Source organism: Scylla paramamosain, chromosome 13 (genome assembly GCF_035594125.1).
Source record: "Scylla paramamosain isolate STU-SP2022 chromosome 13, ASM3559412v1, whole genome shotgun sequence".
Lineage (NCBI taxonomy): Eukaryota > Metazoa > Arthropoda > Malacostraca > Decapoda > Portunidae > Scylla > Scylla paramamosain.
The window spans coordinates 55,864-77,500 of record NC_087163.1 but is presented as its reverse complement, the minus strand read 5'-3'; the positions used below and the strand labels follow the sequence as shown (position 1 = coordinate 77,500).

Sequence of the window (21,637 nt, the reverse complement as noted above, 5' to 3'; positions counted from 1 at the left end):
TTTAGAAAGATCAGAAGTCAAGCATTCTGTGGCTTCCCTGCGTGAAATGTTTACCTCCTGAAGGGTTGGACGTCTATGAAAAGACGTGGAAAAGTGCAGGGTGGTATCATCAGCGTAGGAGTGGATAGGACAAGAAGTTTGGTTTAGAAGATCATTAATGAATAATAAGAAGAGAGCAGGTGACAGGACAGAACCCTGAGGAACACCACTGTTAATAGATTTAGGAGAAGAACAGTGACCGTTTACCACAGCAGCAATAGAATGGTCAGAAAGGAAACTTGAGATGAAGTTACAGAGAGAAGGATAGAAAGAGTAGGAAGGTAGTTTGGAAATCAAAGCTTTGTGCCAGACTCTATCAAAAGCTTTTGATATGTCCAAGGCAACAGCAAAAGTTTCACCAAAATCTCTAAAAGAGGATGACCAAGACTCAGTAAGGAAAGCCAGAAGATCACCAGTAGAGTGTCCTTGACGGAACCCATACTGGCGATCAGATAGAAGGTTTTGAAGTGATAGATGTTTAAGAATCTTCCTGTTGAGGATAGATTCAAAAACTTTAGATAGGCAGGAAATTAAAGCAATAGGACAGTAGTTTGAGGGATTAGAACGGTCACCCTTTTTAGGAACAGGTTGAATGTAGGCAAACTTCCAGCAAGAAGGAAAGGTAGATGTTGACAGACAGAGCTGAAAGAGTTTGACTAGGCAAAGTGTAAGCACGGAGGCACAGTTTCGGAGAACAATAGGAGGGACCCCATCAGGTCCATGAGCCTTCCGAGGGTTTAGGCCAGCAAGGGCATGGAAAACATCATTGTGAAGAATTTTAATAGGTAGCATGAAGTAATCAGAGGGTGGAGGAGAGGGAGGAACATGCCCAGAATCGTCCAAGGTAGAGTTTTTTTAGCAAAGGTTTGAGCGAAGAGTTCAGCTTTAGAAATAGATGTGATAGCAGTGGTGCCATCTGGTTGAAATAAAGGAGGGAAGGAAGAAGCAAAGTTATTGGAGATATTTTTGGTTAGATGCCAGAAGTCACAAGGGGAGTTAGATCTTGAAAGATTTTGACACTTTCTGTTAATGGAGGAGTTTTTGGATAATTGGAGAACAGACTTGGCATGGTTCCTGGCAGAAATATAAAGTGCATGAGATTCTGATGATGGAAGGCTTAAGTACTTTTTGTGGGCCACCTCTCTATCATGTATAGCACAAGAACAAGCTGTGTTAAACCAATGTTTGGAAGGTTTAGGTCAAGAAAAAGAGTGAGGAATATACGCCTCCATGTCAGACATTATCACCTCTGTTATGTGCTCAGCACACAAAGACGGGTTTCTGACACAGAAGCAGTAGTCATTCCAAGGAAAATCAGCAAAATACCTCCTTAGGTCCCCCCAACTAGCAGAGGCAAAACGCCAGAGGCACCTTCGCTTAGGGGATCCTGAGGAGGGATTTTACCGATAGGGCAAGAAACAGATATGAGATTGTAATCGGAGGAACCCAATGGAGAAGAAAGGGTGACAGCATAAGCAGAAGGATTATAGGTCAGGAAAAGGTCAAGAATGTTGTTCATATCTCCAAGACAGTCAGGAATATGAGTAGGGTGTTGCACCAATTGCTCTAGGTCGTGGAGGATAGCAAAGTTGAAGGCTAGTTCACCAGGATGGTCAGTGAAGGGAGAGGAAAGCCAAAACTGGTGGTGAACATTGAAGTCTTCAAGAATGGAGATCTCTGCAAAAGGGAAGAGGGTCAGAATGTGCTCCACTTTGGAAGTTAAGTAGTCAAAAAATTTCTTATAGTCAGAGGAGTTAGGTGAGAGGTATACAGCAGCACAGATAAATTTAGTTTGAGAGTGATTCTGTAGTTGTAGCCAGGTGGAAAACTCTGAAGATTCAAGATCGTGGGCACGAGAGCAGGTTAAGTCATTGCACACATAAATGCAACATCCAGCTTTGGATTGAAAATGAGGATAGAGAAAGTAGGAGGGAACAGAAAAGGGGCTACTGTCAGTTGCCTCAGACACCTGAGTTTCAGTGAGGAAAAGAAGATGAGGTTTAGAAGAGGAGAGGTGGTGTTCTACAGATTAAAAATTAGATTTTAGACCACGAATGTTGCAGAAGTTAATGAAGAAAAAGTTGAGGGGGGTGTCAAGACACTTAGGGTCGTCGACAGAAAGGCAGTCCAACCTGGGGACATTTATGGTCCCCTTCCCAGATGGGGACTATGAGGCTGGTGTAGGAGTCGCCATGATAATTTTGAAATTTTTGAGGGAAGGGTGTGTGTGTTATTAGGTGCTTGTAGTTTTGTGTGGAGGAAGAGAGTTGTCTTTAGAGGGCAGGCTGTGACTGCCCCCTTGTGTTGTGAGACACAAAGGGAAATGTTCAGTGAGGTCACAGCTGGGTTTAATGATAAGTTCACAGCACCCCCTGAACAGTGCTTAGACCTCACTGGGAGTAATTATCATTTCAGCAGGTGACTACTGCCTCCTCCTGTTGGTGGCACTGTGACCCATGATAAGCATTGGGTGTTTGGATCTGTGTGTCTGTTGATTTTATTTATTTATGTATTGATATGCTTTGTTGATGTTGTACTGTTTTCTTTACCAATTTATCACTGTAGGAAAGGAAGAGGAATCTTGACGATGAGAAAAAGATCCGAGAAAAGGAGAGAGAAGCCAAGACAGTTCAGCGTGAAATCTCCTCCTTGGAGGAGCGTATCGGAGGATTCAGCTTGGAGACTCTCACTGAGGAGAAGATGCAGCTCAGCAATAGAGGAACTTCCCTTCAGACAAAGGTGGGTGCTGGAGTGTGTGCAGGAACATCAAAGGCTGTGGTGTTAGCTTGGTATGAAGTTTCCAATTGAGAAAGATGGTGAAAGTGTGTATGTGTGTGTGTGTGTGTGTGTGTGTGTGTGTGTGTGTGTTTACCTAGTTGTGCTTTATGGGAAAAGAGCTATGCTCATGCTGTCCCATCTTCATATCTTTTAATATCCAACTTAGCCTTGAATCCATGTATACTTTCTGCATTTACTATCTCCTCATCCAGACTGTTCCATACATCAATACTTCTATATGGGAAACTATACTTTTTGACATCTCTTCTACAAGCACTCCTCTTCAGCCTCTTTCCATGTCCTCTAGTATCTCGTGTATCCCAGACCATTAAGTCACTCCGGTCCACCTCCTCTACTCCTTTATATGCTTTATGTATCACAATCAAGTCTCCCCTTTCTCTCCTCTTTTCCAACGTTGGTAGATGTATCCTTGCCAGTCTCTCTTCATATGACAAGTCCCTGATACTTGGTACCATCTTCGTAGCTGCTCTCTGAACTCTCTCCAACTTCCTTATATCCTTTTTCTTGTATGGCAACCACACAACTGCTGCATATTCTAGTCTAGGTCTTATCAGCGACACGATCATCTTCCTGACCATCTCTTCATCCATATATGCAAAGGCCTGCCTTATTCTTCTCAACAAGCTATAGATTTCTCCTTGAATTTTGCTAATGTGTCTCTCTGGGGCCAGGTTCCCAGTCACTGTAACACCAAGATCCTTTTCCCCTTCTGCTCCCCTCAACCTTACACCATTCAACACATAATTTCCTTTTACTCTTCTTGTATTTTTCCAAATTCTATTACTTTACACTTCTTTAAATTAAATTCCATTTCCCATCTATAACTCCACTCTGATATCTTGTTCAGGTCTTCTTATAATGTTCCACAGTCCTCTACACTCTCAACTTTCTTCAGCAACTTTGCATCATCCGCAAAAAGGCTCATGTAGCTGTTCACACTCCCTGTCATATCTGCAAACATGATTGGTGCAAGTACTGAGCCTTGGAGTACTCCACTTATGACTTCCCTCCATGATGATTTTTTATCTTTTACCACCGTTCTCATTTCTCTGTTTGTCAAGAAAATTTTCCATTCATCTGCAGGGGCCCCCTTAGCCCACCATTATGCTTCAACTTCCACAACATTTTCCTGTGTGGCATTTCATCAAAGGCCTTCTTCAGGTCTAAATAAACACAATCTGCCCATCCATCTCTTTCATCTCTAGAATATTCATCCATCTTTAGAATAAAAACTCCGTAAGTTTGTAACACACGATCTCCCTCTCCTAAATCCAAATAGTTGCTTTATTATCACTTCATTTCCTTGTAGATACTGCATTCATTTATCCTTCATCAATCTTTCACACATTTTGCACACCACACTTGTTAGAGACACAGCTCCATAGTTTAAGGGCTCCTCTTTACTACCACCTTGGCACTACCACCTTTACTACCACCACCTGGCACTATGTTGGCTCTCTTCCATTCAGTTGGAACTCTACTTTCAATTAGGGAGCTCTCAATAATATTATGCATTACCCCTGTCAACTGCTGCTTGCACTCTTTTAGTATCCATCCTGACACTCCATCAGGTCCAGGGGCCTTCCTAATCTAGTCCCTCCATCTGTTTCTGGACATCCTCTTCAGTCACTTGGATTTCTCCCACATCCATTTACTCACTCATCTCACTCTGCCACACAAATGTTCTCTCTTTTGTGAATACTGATTGAAAACTCCTGTTCATTATCTCTGCCAATTCAGCCAGATTCTCACACATTTGACCATTCACCTTCAATCTGCTTATTCCTTCTCTATTTTTCATTTTGCTGTTCACATATCTGAAGAATAGTTTTGGTTTCTTTGCATTTGTCCATAACATCTTTCTCATAATTTTTCCTTTCTTCTCTAATAACCTTACATATTCATTTCTTGTAGTTGTGTAGTTTTGCCATGGCTCCTGCGTATTTTTCCTCTGCCATCTATTCCGTGCCGTTTCCCTCTACTCCCTAGCTGTTTCACATCTTCTGTTATACCAGTCATTGCTGTATCTCGTCTTTGTCTCTACTTTCGGTACATATCTTTTCACTCCCTCTTTATAAATATTGATGAAAGCTTCCCACTTCTTTTGCACATTACTTGCTGTGATAAGTGTACTCCAGTCTGCTTCACCAAAGTATCTCCTCATTTGTTCAAAATTTGACTTACCATAATTAAATCTTTCACTTTTATAATCTTCACATCTGCTTTCCTCTCTTTTTTTCTTTAATACAAAACCTTATCATGACATGGTCGCTTTTTCCTAGTGGACAATTATAGTTCATGTCTTCTATAATATATGCTTCTTTTGATAATACCAAATCAAGTCTTGATGGCTCCTCTCTTTTTCTGTATCTAGTGTTTTCCTCAACCCACTGTGTCATAATATTGTTCATTGCCAGTTTCAGAACCTTATCTCCCCATGAGTCTTCTCTTCCTCTTGTGTTCCACTCCTCCCAACTTATCTCTTTACAATTAAAATCTCCCATTATAACAATTTTGTTGTTTTCTTTAATTTTCTTTACAAGCCATTCTTTCGTCTCACTCAGCAACTATTCATGCTCTTGTCTTATTCTAGGTCTTTGTTTTTGGTGGGACATACACCACTGTGACATATCATCTTCCTCTTCTTCCATTTATTAGTTGTAAGTTTAGGCCTTCCACCAAGCCTTCTGCCTTTTCCACACTCTCTACCCTGATACCCTTTTTAACAAGCATCATCACTCCATCTCCTTTTCCACATCTGTTTCTTATCCACATATTGTACTTTTCCCCTCCTAAAGTTGGTGTCTCTGAATCTCTTAGTGTAGTTTCTACCATTGCCATGATGTCTGGTTCATTTGCTTTTATAAATTCATTCACTTCATCCATCACTGGCAAACACTAGTGTGGATGGTTTAGTTTCACTGTCCATGTCCTTCCCTCTCTTACAGCTGTGCCTCTGCACCCCACACTCTTCGCTTGTACCACTTCCTCAACCTTAGGTCCATTACTCTCCAGAAAAAAAGTTCCCTTTCCTCTTGTGTTCTCTCTCTTTTGTGTGTGTGTGTGTGTTGCTTTACTTGGGCCATTCCATGTGGAGTTGCTGATCTAGTATATAAATAGATAGATCATTAGCTATACCAAATATCCTTTACTGAATAATGGAAACATCCTAATAATTATCACTTAAAGGATAATTTTCCCTATAACAATTCTGTACAGGGAGGTTAGCCTGAGATATACATGTAGAAAGATACATGCACAAATTCCGTTGATACATTTCCCAAGTTTTTAACAACCTAAGAGTGAAAATCTGGAAAAAAATACCTGACCCAGCTAGTTGTGGGACAGCTTCCTGAGTGGTGGTTATGTCCACTGTAGGAAGTAACAGGTTCTTGAGTGTGAGGCAGTGGGCAGGGGCATGTGTGGATGGCCTTTGTGGTATGAAACATACCGTTAGCCGTGATTGCTGATGGCTGTGTGAAGTTGCCTCACCATTACATGTTCAAGTTTTCAGCAGACTGCTATGCACTTCTCCAGCCCATTCAGAAATAGGTGTGGTGAAGTAATGAGCTGTCCTCATTTGGCAGCAGTGTTGTGATTGTGAGAAGAGGCAAATCCAACAGCTCAGTTCAAAACTTCATCAACATCTTAGTATTCATAGTTCAGTGCATTAATCACATGCTCTGAAAATCTACTGGAAGGAAAGAGGATGGAAGGCTGAGAATCATTCCCAGATTTTTGTCTATTTTCCTTTTTCTAACTCATGTCAGCAAAGAATAAATTATGAATAATAAATAAAAACAAAGCATTTCATAGAAAAGATCTGACAATGTTAATTGATCCATATGCATACACAAGATCCTTTGCTGAAGTGCTCTCTAATAAAAAGACCAACACTGTCAGAGTTGATAGGGATCAGTGACACTTCCTGACAAAATGGTGTGCTAATCTGTGTGGTTCTTCCTTCAGAAATCAAAACTGGAAGGCAATCTTCAAGAACTGGAAAAAAAAATTTCACTCTTGAAGAGGGACCTTGAGCGCAAAGAGATGAAAGAAGCTGCTTATAACTTCAAGAAGAAAATGCTGGAGTTGAAGGTCAGTTTTGTGCTATTTTAAGTCCCTTCCTTTAACAGACTGCCTTCAGTTCTTAACACTTCACTGCTGTGTCACCATCTTCTGTCATTATTTCTGTGATCAATGCTCATCTGAATTTGATAACTGCATGTCTCATCACTCCTGTGGCCTTGCTGCACCAGACTTTCTATCTACTCATTCTCACCCATATTCTGCCCACCATACTAATACAAGAGTTAACTAGTACCATTACTCTTTTTTACCATTCACTGAGTTCTCCACACCAGTGCACCGAGATGGCTGTTGAGGATGCCAACATCTACCACAAGGTGCTAGACACAGCCATCATGCGCTTTCATCGTGAGAAGATGAAAACACTCAACAGCATCGTACGGGAGCTGTGGCGCCAGACCTACAAGGGCAATGACATCGACTACATAGAAATTAGAACTAAAGACACCGAGGCCAAAGGTGGGTTGTTTTGTACTTTGTGGCATTATTGGTGTAGTGTTGGGCTTTATTGTGGAAGTATGTGATCAGCAGTGCTATACCTGAGCTCCTTGGGTGTACAGTGGTGTAATTATCCTACAACCATAATCTGTACCAAAATCACCATCAGGAGCAAAAAATGGTCATATGGCAAGACATTATTCTAAAAAGTAAATAAATAAATAAAAGATTTTTTTTTTAATATATAAGAAATTAAAATATACAGAAAAGAAATCACTTACAAGTGCAGGAAAATACATATAAGCAATGCCTTTTACCTAATCATGCATAGCATACTGTTTATCACTAGCAAATGTACCCATTAAATCACAAAATATAAATTTTGTATTCACTCCCCCAAGTGATGAGCTGCAGCTGGCTTGGGTGGGTTGGCGGTTAGCAGGAAAAAGCTCACTCTGTTGCTTGGCAATCGTGACATGATTGGGATGCTGTGTGAGCCATTCTAAGCAAAACAAAAAAAATTTATATTTCTTTGGTTGTAAGACATATATGTCATATGCCAAGTACCCACTGTATAGTAGAGTGGTGCACAAGACTGTCCCCTTCCACCAAGGGCTGACGGGGTTAAGAGTGTGAATGTGTGTGTATGAGAATGTGGTGCTTTGTCTGGGCCACCCTGTGTGGGATTGCTGGCCTGTTACATAGATAGACAGATTATGTACTGTCTCTCGTTCATGTGATAATTTTCTTTTTTCCTATTTCAGGAGCTGACAAGCGGCAGACATATGACTACAGAGTAATCATGGTTAAAAATGATACTGAGATGGACATGCGAGGGAGGTGCTCTGCTGGCCAGAAAGTGTTGGCTTCGCTGCTCATCAGGTGCCCACTCACTGCAGTTGGTTGTTGTGGAAAAAAATGACAGTATCCTCCTCACTGTATGTGTTTGTAGTAGTGCATGTTCACTGCAGCTCCTTCCAAACAGTGGCTGGAACTCTTCTCTATGCACCTCATGCCTATGCATCAGTTCTCTTGTATATTCAACTTTTTTTTTTTTCTTACCACAAGTTTAGTTTTTTATATTGTGTGTACACATTTTAACTCCTGGTTGTGTTTCAGGATGGCTCTTGCCGAGACCTTCAGTTCCCAGTGTGGTATCCTGGCTTTGGATGAACCTACGACCAACCTGGACAGAGAAAACATTGATGCGCTTGCTATGGCCTTGACTGAGTAAGTGTTCCTTTATCCAGTACAAAAGTTTTTCATCAAGGGAGGTATAAAGTCTTGCATAGATTAGACTTGGGAACAACAGCCCTCTCCTGAAAGTCACTATCTCGGCCTGTTGTGGGCAGTGGAAAAATTGTCAGCGCTATACTCATGGTGGGCCTGGATGTGAGCATAGCAAAGCTAACACATCTTTGCAGCCAGAGTGTAGTAACCAGCAGTGTAATGTTGCTGCTTTTCAAAATATTGTAGCTACTCATACATGGCCAGTCTGTCTTTATTATTCTTTAGTATTAATATTTTATTTTTTTTTTTTGTTTTTTTCCAGGATTGTAAATGCTCGCAGAAACAGGGCCAGCAGCCAGCTCATTGTCATCAGCCACGACTCAAATTTCCTAGAGAAGTTGGCTTACTCGTCTCTTGTTGATGAATACATTGAGGTGACCAGGAATGAAATGTAAGTCATTTTCATTATTTCTATAGTTTTTCCTGTATTTTCTAGTCAAGCTGCCATTGTAAAATATCAACAGATCATTCCTTGAGCTTAACTATAAAGACACCATGGACAGAAAAATGAGTGATGGAGTTATCTTGTAGTACCTGCAGTCTTATTTCCTTACTGTAAAAGTCTATTAGAATCAATAAGCACATGTCACTGTCATCTTCAGTTTTTCTTTCATTCAAATAGGATGGTCAACTTGAGTTTTCTTCCATTCTTGTAGTGTGGAAGTGCACAATTAAGATTCTCAATAATTAAAAATGTCCATACCAATTGTAGAATGTCTAGGAGGTAGGAGCACTGAGACACTGTTGGTTGAGGGTGAGTTGTGCCTATACATACTCAGCACCAAGTGTAGTAATAAGTCAATGTAATTTGGTCATCAGGAAATATATAAGAATGATGTGTCTGATGTAATTGCTGAAAATATAGGAGTGGTGTGTAAGTGTAGAAAGGTGAGTCATTTCAGTCTGAGGGAGCAGCTGCCATGCAGGTGACTGTAAGGACATAAACTAAATAGTAGAGGGAGTGTGAGAGAATGAGAGGACTAATGTCAATAGTACGCTACTACTATTATATTATACAGCCACACTAATGCAGGTTTTTCTTTCAGGGGTTTATCACAAATCACCAAGTGTAGGACCAAGGAAGCCACAAGAGTGTGAGACAGCCAAACTGTTCCAGTCAACTGTGGGAGTCTGTTTTATTATAATTATTTTTACATTAAATTTGTTCCTTACTTGATTTTTACAAGAATTAGATTGTTTGACACACACAGTTACAAAAGTTAAGCACACAACACAAAACACAAGAAAATAAAAATTAACTCATAAGTAATATTTTGTTTTTAAACAATCAGGAGATTCATTAAAAATCCTTCTTATTCATTTATATATATATATATATATATATATATATATATATATATATATATATATATATATATATATATATATATATATATATATATATATATATATATATATATATATATCACTTGACTTTGTTTACATAGAAACTTTAGTATTTGGTTCTAGAAATAAATAAATAAAAAAAATTGTATCCTCTCAACTCATCTGTAAACAAGGAAAAATAAATACTGTGATTAAACTTAGGATGACACAAACCAAGAAAGGAAAGAGAAACTGTGAAAGTAAGCAACAGAGTGTAAGATACATACGTGATTTGCTCTGCATGAAAAAAAAAAGAAAAAAAAGCAGGTAATGTATGCAGACCGGTACAAGTAAGAGCTACACAAGAACACTAAGAGTACAGTAGAGCAGAGCACCACTTGCCAAGCTGCTACTCAGAACCCTCCTACTACTACTGATCCTGCTTCCACTACATTGAGTATTTCGGAGGGAAATAGTGTGGGGAATAAGTTTACTTAACGGCAGGAAAAAACACCGTGGCTGCTCCTGATAAGGACAGGCGCTGTACTGTATATATATATATATATATATATATATATATATATATATATATATATATATATATATATATATATATATATATATATATATATATATATATATATATATATATATCTGTGTGTGTGTGTGTGTGTGTGTGATGCCCTCCCTCTCTTTGCCGTCCTCGCTTGCTGCTCCTGACTCCAGTAAAGGTGCTGCACTTACGCAAAGACAGGGATGAAGATGATAGATTGATTGATTGATTGTCTGATACATTTATTGTTGCATTAATAATGAAATACAACAAAGGAGGAGGACGGACCTTGCCACCCACCCCCTGGGCAAAGACTTAAGGGTAGAGTATCAAAATTATAAAAATATAGTATACATTACAAGAATATAAGTAAATAAATAAATACAGATATTGCACACCTTATTGCATAAATATCCTACAGTCTGGGAGCAAACTGTAAATACTAGTAACACCTTGACTCACAACACAAGGGGGCAGTCACAGCCTGCCCTCTAAAGACAACTCTCTTTCTCCACACAAAACTACAAGCACCTAATAACACACACACCCTTCACTCAAAAATTTTAAAATATGGCGACTCCTACACCAGCCTCGGAGTCCCCATCTGGGGAGGGGACCATAAATGTCCCCAGGTCGGACTGCCTTTCCGTCGACGACCCTAAGTGTCTTGACACCCCCCTCAACTTTTTCTTCATTAACTTCTGCAACATTCGCGGTCTAAGATCTAATTTTCAATCTGTAGAACACCACCTCTCCTCTTCTAAACCTCATCTTCTTTTCCTCACTGAAACTTAGGTGTCTGAGGCAACTGACAGTAGCCCCTTTTCTGTTCCCTCCTACTTTCTCTATTCTCATTTTCGATCCAAAGCTGCTGCGTTTATGTGCGCAATGACTTAACCTGCTCTCGTGCCCACGCTCTTGAATCTTCCGAGTTTTCCACCATCTGGCTACGACTACAGAGTCATTCTCATACTAAATTTATCTGTGCTGTATACCTCTCTCCTAACTCCTCTGACTATAAGAAATTCTTTGACTACTTAACTTCCAAAGTGGAGCACATTCTGATCCTCTTCCCTTTCGCAGAGATCTCCATTCTTGGAGACTTCAATGTTCACCACCAGCTTTGGCTTTCCTCTCCCTTCACTGACCATCCTGGTGAACTAGCCTACAACTTCGCTATCCTCCATGACCTAGAGCAATTGGTGCAACACCCTACTCGTACTCCTGACCGTCTTGGAGATACGCCCAACATTCTTGACCTTTTCCTGACCTCTAATCCTTCTGCTTATGCTGTCACCCTTTCTTCTCCGTTGGGCTCCTCCGATCACAATCTCATATATTTATCTTGTCCTATCACTCCAACCCCTCCTCAGGATCCCCCTGAGCGAAGGTGCCTCTGGCGTTTTGCCTCTGCTAGTTGGGGGGACCTGAGGAGGTATTTTGCTGATTTTCCTTGGAATGACTACTGCTTCCGTGTCAGAGACCCGTCTTTGTGTGCTGAGCACATAACAGAGGTGATAGTGTCTGGCATGGAGGCGTACATTCCTCACTCTTTTTCTCGTCCTAAACCTTCTAAACCTTGGTTTAACACAGCTTGTTCTCGTGCTATACATGATAGAGAGGTGGCCCACAAAAGGTACTTAAGCCTTCCATCACAAGAGTCTCATGCACTTTATATTTCTGCCCGGAACCATGCCAACTCTGTTCTCCAACTACCCAAAAACTCCTTCATTAACAGAAAATGTCAAAACCTTTCAAGATCTAACTCCCCTCGTGATTTCTGGCATCTAGCCAAAAATACCTCCAATAACTTTGCTTCTTCTTCTTTCCCTCCTCTACTTCAACCAGATGGCACCACTGCTATCACATCTATTTCTAAAGCTGAACTCTTTGCTCAAACCTTTGCTAAAAACCCTACCTTGGACGATTCTGGGCTTGTTCCTCCCTCTCCTCCACCCTCTGACTACTTCATGCCACGTATTAAAATTCTTCGTAATGATGTTTTCCATGCCCTCGCTGGCCTAAACCCTCGGAAGGCTTATGGACCTGATGGGGTCCCTCCTATTGTTCTCCAAAACTGTGCCTCCGTGCTTGCACCTTGCCTAGTCAAACTCTTTCAGCTCTGTCTGTCAACATCTACCTTTCCTTCTTGCTGGAAGTTTGCCTACATTCAACCTGTTCCTAAAAAGGGTGACCGCTCTAATTCCTCAAACTACCGTCCTATTGCTTTAATTTCCTGCTTATCTAAAGTTTTTGAATCTATCCTCAACAGGAAGATTCTTAAACATTTATCACTTCACAACCTTCTATCTGATCGCCAGTATGGGTTCCGTCAAGGCCGCTCTACTGGTGATCTTCTGGCTTTCCTTACTGAGTCTTGGTCATCCTCTTTTCTGGTCTCCCTGTCACTCATCAACAGAATCACGGCCTTTGGTGAACACACTGGCATTGCTAATAAGATAGGAAGTTGCCACGCGTGATTTGGGAAATAGAATGTGATGTGATGTATTCGATATTAGCTACTGTTTTTGTTTTGTAATGCAGTTTAGTACAGAGCAGAAATTCGTGTTACCAAATGGTCCAGCGTCTTATTTTAACTTTTATAAATTTCTAGAGATCTATTTAGGTTTTCAGAGGTATTTTCGTGACTCTAGGAAAAAAAGAATCCAGCTCTACGTGTTTCTTATGTAATTCAACTTATTACACAACAGGAATCCGTGTTATCATATCTTCCCGCGTCTTATCTGAACTTTTATCATGTTCTGGTCTGTTATTTAGGTTTTCAAAGGCATTTTCATGACTAGCACAAAAATCCATCTATTCTTGTTTGTTCTGTAATTTTTATATAACAGAAGAGAAACTCGTATCCTCAAACGATCTGGCGTCTTATCTTTCTTAATTTTTATCAGGTTCTAGTAGAAATTATGTACGTTTTTATGTTTCTGGGTAAAAAAGAAAAAATCTATCTTCCCTGTTTATTCTGTAATTCATTTAACTACAGCAGAACAAGAACAACATGCTAAAACATTCCGGTTGCATTGCGAGAAGTTTTGTGGAGCAGAGTTGTGAAATATTGTCTGCTGCTGAATTACTGACGTGTCCTTAAGCTTCACCTATATTGTAATAGCACGTTTTTCTTGATTTCTGGCCTGGTGTTCTAGAGTGTATGGTGTCTTATATAGGGAACAGTGAGAAAGGACCTTCACTCCTCTCCCTGTGGTTCAGTGGCTGATGTCTCTTCTTATTTTTTTTCTTCTCCCTCGTCACTCGGTCAAGGAAACAGAGTCGCCCCCTTTAAAAGATAAAACCCCTCTGTAACCTGGCTTTGGTCTGTATGACATCAAATCGCTCCACTCCCTCCCTTATCCACTCTTTAAATTCCCTTATACTCTTTACCCAATCTTAATAACCCTAGGAACACTTCAGCAATATAATATCTGAAGAGTCTTTTCTGGAATCAACTCAGACAGGTTGGAATTACTTGAATCGCGCTGACACACCTTCTCCTCACACTCCGTCTCTTAAACGTCCTTTAAATTCCCCTATACTCTTTACCCAAGCTTATTAACCCCACAGATACTTTCTTACTACAATATCTTAAGTCTAATACGTAATCATATCAGAGGCTGGAATTGTTTGAATTTCGCGCGAAAACATCCGCTCTTCAAACCATCTAAATTGTGTTATACTCCTTATCCAAGCCTACTAACCCTAGGAACACTTCAGAACTACAATATCTTAATAGTATAGTGCGGAATCATGCCTTTACACGCTTCAGTTACGCTCTAATAAACTCCTTTCAATAGCGAGAAAATATGAGCTGTCAAGTGAATGGCATCTACCATCACCATGACAACGGGTCGTGAATAGCCAATCCCAGCCCGCCATTTCATCCGGGACCTCAAGATGACCACACTGATACAATATAGTTTAATTTCCAGCCAAGATCAGAGTTAACCGAGACATATATGGTGGATAAAAAGCTCTTAAAAATATGGGTGTTCCGAGGAAAGTATACCACTAGGGAATGTGGGTTACATTAGTAATGGAGGAATATTTTGACAGCAGACGAAACTAAAGGTACAGTTACTAGTTAGTGTTTTTGTGTGTTTGTTTATGTGTGTGTCGTGGAGGAGTGATCTGTGCCTGTCCATGTGGCTGTATGATGAACCAGGCGTGAGTATTCAGCATTTGACCAAACACACGCACGCAGAGACTGTCCCTTTAAACCTTCGTCCCTTTAAACCTTCGTCCCTTTAAACCGTACCCAAATAAACGCTTTCGATTCGCGTAGGCAGACCAGGCTAGCTCTCTCTGACCGAGCCATGTGACGTATTTTTAGTCATATGCTCCTAGTGAGAGTAACCCGCCGGCTAGGGAGTCTGGGAGTGTTAACTGGTTATTTAACAGAGTAGAAGATGAGAGAGAGACTGGGATGTGTGATGGATGAGTGACAGGGAGAAGAAGGGTGTAATCTGTTTGACGTAAGGGTGACAGGCTGTGTGCGTCCGTGTGTACATGTATGTGGGTGGGTGTGGGTGACTGGGTGTGTGTGGTGGGTCAGTGTCCGTATGTATGTGTGTATTACCCTTGTGAGACCCGCTCTGTGTGTATGTGTGTGTGTGTGTGTGTGTGTAGGGAGGGAGAGACACGTGAGTAAAGAAGGGAGGATGGGGGTCAGGAAAGAGGAGGAGGAGGAAGAGGGCTGACTGGGTGGAGCTCTTAAAGATAGTATTCAGAAATTACGTGTTTTCTTGACGGCTTCGCTGAGTCACTGTGTTAGGGAAGAGGAAGAGGAGGAGGATGAGGATATAGAAGTGATGTAAGCATAGGTAGGTTTTAAGTTAGTGTCGGTAAGGTTTAGGTGATGTTAGGTTAGGCCACGTAAGTTGAAGTGTGTTAGATTGTAAGGTTAAGTAAGGTTTGGCTGTGTAAAAGATGAGGTGAGGTTAGGTTAAGATAGTGTGTTAGGTTAGGTAAGTTAAGGATAGGTTAGACTAGCATAGTTTAGGTTATATTAGATGAATTTACATTAACTTGCATAGGTTAGATTAGATTAGATTAAAGTAAGATTTGGATGACATAGGTTACGTTAGATCATGTTAAGTTATAGCAGATTAATTAGGTTAGTTAAGGTAATTGAGTTAGCAAAGGTTGCATTAGGTTAAACTAGCATAAGTGAAGAAGTTAAGTTAGATTAGGTGAGGAATGAGTAGGTTAGATGAGAGGAGGTGAGGTTAAGTTAGATTAGGTGAAGTGTAGTTGGAAAATGTCATAGGAAAAAATTGTAGTTAATATTGGATGCAAAATATCAAAGTAAGATTAGCTAAAGAATTTTTAACGTTGGGAATAGTAATCCATATATATATATATATATATATATATATATATATATATATATATATATATATATATATATATATATATATATATATATATATATATATATATATATATATATATATATATATATATATATATATATATATATATATATATATATGGGAGTATATTTTTTGTAACTGTGAATGATAAGATTCCATTTTTCAGTGTTGCCATGGTGACGGTGGTGGTGGGCATGATACAGATGCGGGAGGTGGAGTTTGTGCCCGATGGAGACATGCAGCTGGACAAATTGTGTTGCTCATTGGTCAGACTGGAGTTTACATGTGTACCTCCTTCACCATCATTGGTGGACACTTCACCATGAGTGTTAGTGAAATGTGCTCTCTTTGTTAGTTTATTTGTATATCAGAAAAATTTAAGGCCAGTTAGTTGTCTAGACTTTAAGTCTTAAAATGAGAAAATAAATCTACATATTTTTTTAAAAGCAAACAGTTAAGGCATTGTAAAGTAAAAGTCAAAATGTATTTTGGTTATTATTTTTTTTTGCAATCAACAACTTTCATGTATAATGAAATAAATACATTCATCAAACTTAATATCATATTTAATAACAGCTAGAGGTACCAATTTGCAGATGTCTATGGAAAATTTGTATGATAATCTTGTGGCCAACAAAAAAGGATACAATGAATGATGACTTATTATTGTAAGAAATCTTTCAGAGTTGTTGTTGTGTACTTTCACATTCCATAGAGACAGGTTTTTCCTTCACTTTTCAGCATTTAAAAAGTGATAATTTCAACAGGATGCTTGAGCTGTCACGGTGCTGCTGCTGTTGTCTGCCATCATCCCCCTGACACAGACCACCCTGCAGACCACCTTCATCCTGGGTGCCACACGTCACTGCTGCTACAACTCAGAGCAACTGGAGCGCAAGCCAGGAAGGGAGTTAGTAACTTTTCACTTAATTTGTTGTTTATTTGAGGGCCTAATGACAGACACATAATGGAATGAGTATTTGTGAATGTTTGTTTATATCTAGATACAGCATTCACATATCTTTTAAGTGCCACCTTCCAAAAACAATGTCAGCCAGAAAAATAACTGATGAATCTAATTACATTTCAAGTCAAAAAGTTTTCCTTTAACCACTTTGCTCCAGATGCTTAAAAACATGCGTTGCTCACATACATGGCGTCGCGTAGGCTCGTGAGTGGTAACTTATCTAATTTCTAATAATTTCTAATATAATTTCTGTGTGTGTGTGTGTGTGTGTGTGTGTGTGTGTGTGTGTGTGTGTGTGTGTGTGTGTGTGTGTGTGTGTGTGTGTGTTTTATGTATGAGTGACACTGGCCAAGGGCAACAAAAATCCAATAAAAAAATATGCCCACTGAAATGGCAGTCCCATAAAAGGGTCAAAGCAGTGGTCAAAAGTTGATGAATAAGTGTCTTGAAACCTCCCTCTTGAAGGAATTCAAGTCATAGGAAGGTGGAAATACAGAAGCAGGCAGGGAGTTCCAGAGTTTACCAGAGAAAGGGATGAATGATTGAGAATACTTGTTAACTCTTGCATTAGAGAAGTGGACAGAATAGGGGTGAGAGAAAGAAGAAAATCTTGTGCAGCGAGGCCGTGGAAGGAGGGGAGGCATGCAGTTAGCAAGATCAGAAGAGCAGTTAGCATGAAAATAGCGGTAGAAGACAGCTAGAGATGCAACATTGCGGCAGTGAGAGAGAGGCTGAAGACAGTCAGTTATGTTTGTGTGTGTGTGTGTGTGTGTGTGTGTGTGTGTGTGTGTGTGTGTGTGTGTGTGTGTGCGCTGATGCAGCTGAGAAGGTTGCCTTATGATAATTATTGACAAATGAAGGTAATGGATGCGCATGTCATTACTACTTTTTTAAGTGTGTGTGTTATGTACACACACACACACACACACACACACACACACACACACACACACACACACACACACACACACACACACACACACAAAGAGAAGTAATAGACACGCATCCTTTACCTTCATTCATCAATAATTGTCATAAGACGACCTTCCCAGCTGCATCATTACACACACACACACACACACACACACACTTACACACCACGTAGTGTAGTGGTTAGCACGCTCGGCTCACAACCAAGAAGGCCCAGGTTCGAATCCCGGGCACGGTGAGGCAGATGGACAAGCCTCTTAATGTGTAGCCCTCTTAATGTGTAGCCTCTTAATGTGTAGGTACAGGATGTAACCCGAGGTGATGTGACTTTGCTGCCCCGGTGTGTGGTGTGTCATTGGCCTCAGTCCTACCCAAAGATCAGTCACCATGAGCTCTGAGCTCTTACACACACACACACACACACACACACACACACACACACACACACACACACACACACAGAGAGAGAGAGAGAGAGAGAGAGAGAGAGAGAGAGAGAGAGAGAGAGAGAGAGAGAGAGAGAGAGAGAGAGAGAGAGAGAGAGCAAAATGGCAATGAATGAAACAGGGAGGAGGGGGAACTGTGTGTGAAGGAAAACATCATCTACGTGAAACATTTGATTGATTATAAAGCACATGTGCATCATATATAGTCATGAATGTGGAGGAACAGCAGAGTGAGTGATCAACCACAGAAAGGAGAGAGTCGGACATGCGGAGAGAATGGAAGGGGAACAATTTGAGAAGATAAGCATGCAAATACATAAATATAAGGTGGAATAACAGTGTTTGGTGGGAAGATGAAAGAGAGATGCCTGTTTATGAAGCAAAATGGTTGTGCAAGAGAGGAATGATTGGAAAACCATTCCCACCAAAGCCAACAGACCTTACACCATATTTTTACAAACCACAGCATCTCTATTCATCCATTCTGTGTGTCTTCTCTTCTCTCTCTCTCTCCACTCTTAATGCTGCTGTGGGTCTCTGGGCTGGAGTACATCAGAGAAAGATTGACACCGACTTATATATGAGAGGATGTTGTCTGTAACTATGCTATGGGGACATTGCAAGTTTGTGGGGTGTAGTGAATGAATAAGTGTGTCCTCTATAGCATACTTAAAAACCACACTCTCACATGGAAATCAATCTCTCTCTCTCTCTCTCTCTCTCTCTCTCTCTCTCTCTCTCTCTCTCTCTCTCTCTCTCTCTCTCTCTCTCTCTCTCTCTCTCTCTCTCTCTCTCTCTCTCTCTCTCTCTCTCTCTCTCTCTCTCTCTCTCTCTCTCTCTCTCTCTCTCTCTCACTACAGCCTACAGACTCACTATTTCCTTAACCACACCTCTTGCCTGAAACAAATTAAAAACTTTTATCCTTCTCCAATCACATTTCAATTTTGTACTTAGTCACAATCACACAGTATATGTTGTTAATTTCAACTTTACTTTCAGGTTACCTTCTTGTTGATGTGCAATCTTGCTACGTGGGCAATCAACATTTAAAAATAGCAATGTGGTGCTTCCTTAATGCAAATAGTCTTGGCCCAAAAAAACTTTTGATGTCAAACACTAACTTCTCTTAAATCTTACTAAAAAGTATGCGCATCACTTTCTGATTTCATCCCAATGGCACACAAACCAAAATACCTGAGTATGGAGATGGCTGGACTACCTCCTTTGGCCACCCCTGTTATATCTTAATTTCCCAGTCTTTCCTGTGTGCTGGTTAAGCTACTCACTGCTGAAGTCCCTGGAAACTAGGTAGAATAATTTAGAATGACATGGTTAAGTTAATGCTGATAAAATCTCATTTGTAATATTCAGGAAGATTGAATTATTCTTCCTCTGTTGAAGCAAATGATATAACATTGACTAGAAGCTTTCACAATATTTATAAGCTTTCTTGTATCAGAGATCTTTTGAAAATCCAACCATTAATTTGTAAATACTTGTATAGTGTAGCTGGCATGAGGGTTGCAGTCTTCATTATTTACTAGTGGACAAGCAACAAGTGATGGTGTGGCTCTGAGCCACTGTAGTAGGGATGTTATGGTTTAAGTGTAGGAAGTTGCAAATGCTCACCTAACAATTGCACCTTAGTAGAAAAACACAAACAGGAAGTTTATGCAAGTTTTTATCCTTATATAAAATGTTGTATTGCATCAAACCTCCATACATTACTGTCTCTATCCAGTATGAGACCGGTGTTCAGGAAGCACAAGCATGTGCTGAATAACAAGAAGCCGGCATTGGTGAAGGTGACAACATTTCATCTATTTATACATACTTTTTATTATTAAAGCTTATCTTATAATTATTTCTGAAGAGATTGACTAATTTTTGTAGTATTTATGACTTAGAACTATGATAAAGCTATGAATTGATATAATTCCTGATTTGTTTTATCTTTTCATTATCCTTCCTTTGTTAATTGAGCATTTTATATTACTTAGCTTAAAAATGCAAGAACGGTTCAGAAGTATCCAACCTTGGGCTAAGGGCCAAAATTATGGTATCATTCAAAATGTCCTTCAAAGAAAGCCCTCTGTAATCCAACACACTTAGCCCATTAATCCTTCCATTTCTCATCAATTTGTTCAACATTCATATTTTTTCCCTTATAGGGTTGAACAATTTTCATGGGTTCAGAGCAAAAGGCTTCCTCATTCCTCCCCAAGGTATTCTCGGATGGTAAGCAGGTTTGACTCTGGAGCAAACCTGACCAAGGGCTACTGCCCAAGGCTACAGAGGTTCCTCTCCCTGAGGCTGAATGCACCATGTGAGATGGTTCTGTTATGTGGATGAATGTCATGGTGGATAGCAGTGCCACCACATTCCTACAATCATCCATCACTCCACTGCTCAAATGCTTCTGCAACCAATGATAGGTATGCTGCCACATTCTGCATGGTCTCCTTGGCTCTCAGATAAGGATACTGTCAACAGGTTTGGGATTGCCAAAAAATCATAAGGAGCTATGTCTGAAAAGTCCAGAGAGAGAGAGAGAGAGAAAGAATGAGCAAGAGAAAGAGTAGGATGAAGCAAAGGAAGAGTCAAGAGGGAGGAAGAGAGAGTAGGACAAGAAAAAACAGAACAAATAAATCCCCTACACGTCTTGTCTCCATTCACACAAGCCATGAAAAGCTTGTCCATCCCTGAGTGCTCAGAAGCAGTGTTCCACTGATGATGTGGAAACTTGAGACACCCAATCATTTAATGGGCTTTAGTAGGTTTTGTCACCAGTCTTCTGTGTGTCACTGACTACATTTTGAAATTTTTATCTGTTCTATTTAATTTTGTGTGTATGTACACAATGTTTATGGTCAATAAACTATTTATAAAACTATTTATCTGTGTGAGTAAGATAAAAGCAGTTATTGTTATTATTATTATTATTATTATTATTATTATTATTATTATTATTATTATTACACATTTTCCTCCTTGTATTTAAATATTATTATTATTATTATTATTATTATTATTATTATCATGAATTGTTCTTGTTTATAAATAAAATACTGTAACTGATTATTATTTTTTTTATCATTCATTTAGACTCTCTCTCTCTCTCTCTCTCTCTCTCTCTCTCTCTCTCTCTCTCTCTCTCTCTCTCTCTCTCTCTCTCTCTCTCTCTCATAAAATGACTGGTGAGGAACTCTAATAATTAAAGTGCTAAAAAATCCATTAAACTACGAGAAATAAGACAAATAATTAATGACACACCTAATAACACAAACAAGGAGTAATAAACAAAACTTAAGCCAGAAAACACGAAAAGATAAAACTATCATATAAAGAAATACGAAGTTAAAAAAAAATCATGAATATC

The 21,637-nt window shown here is 39.7% G+C and overlaps 2 protein-coding genes and 1 long non-coding RNA gene across 12 annotated transcripts in view; 2 read left to right on the top strand and 1 right to left on the bottom strand.

The window, feature by feature from the left end:
- The window catches only part of LOC135106236 (DNA repair protein RAD50-like), a 28,922-nt gene extending 19,000 nt beyond the window's left edge, over positions 1-9,922 (top strand). For all 8 annotated transcript variants that reach the window (XM_064015017.1, XM_064015024.1, XM_064015018.1 and 5 more), the window contains 7 exons: positions 2,605-2,778; positions 6,808-6,933; positions 7,200-7,383; positions 8,127-8,244; positions 8,482-8,592; positions 8,915-9,043; positions 9,699-9,922. In XM_064015017.1, the coding sequence (XP_063871087.1) occupies positions 2,605-2,778; positions 6,808-6,933; positions 7,200-7,383; positions 8,127-8,244; positions 8,482-8,592; positions 8,915-9,043; positions 9,699-9,750 (894 nt within the window). In that variant the 3' untranslated portion in view covers positions 9,751-9,922. The remainder of the gene's footprint in view (positions 1-2,604; positions 2,779-6,807; positions 6,934-7,199; positions 7,384-8,126; positions 8,245-8,481; positions 8,593-8,914; positions 9,044-9,698) is intronic.
- Positions 9,923-14,355: 4,433 nt separating this feature from the next.
- On the top strand, positions 14,356-21,336 carry LOC135106235 (uncharacterized). Of its 3 annotated transcripts, XR_010271181.1 has the most exons (4): positions 14,622-14,707; positions 16,082-16,243; positions 16,683-16,829; positions 19,258-21,336. It is a non-coding gene; the product is annotated as an uncharacterized LOC135106235 (long non-coding RNA). The 3 variants fall into 3 exon arrangements; XR_010271182.1 differs by lacking the exon at positions 14,622-14,707 and adding an exon at positions 14,356-14,611 and having other exon boundaries at positions 16,683-21,336; XR_010271180.1 differs by having other exon boundaries at positions 16,683-21,336.
- Positions 16,400-21,637, bottom strand: part of LOC135106234 (nuclear autoantigenic sperm protein-like) — a 58,128-nt gene continuing 52,890 nt past the window's right edge. Inside the window, exon 11 of the transcript XR_010271171.1 lies at positions 16,400-16,802. The gene's annotated coding sequence lies outside the window, so the exon portion shown is untranslated. The remainder of the gene's footprint in view (positions 16,803-21,637) is intronic.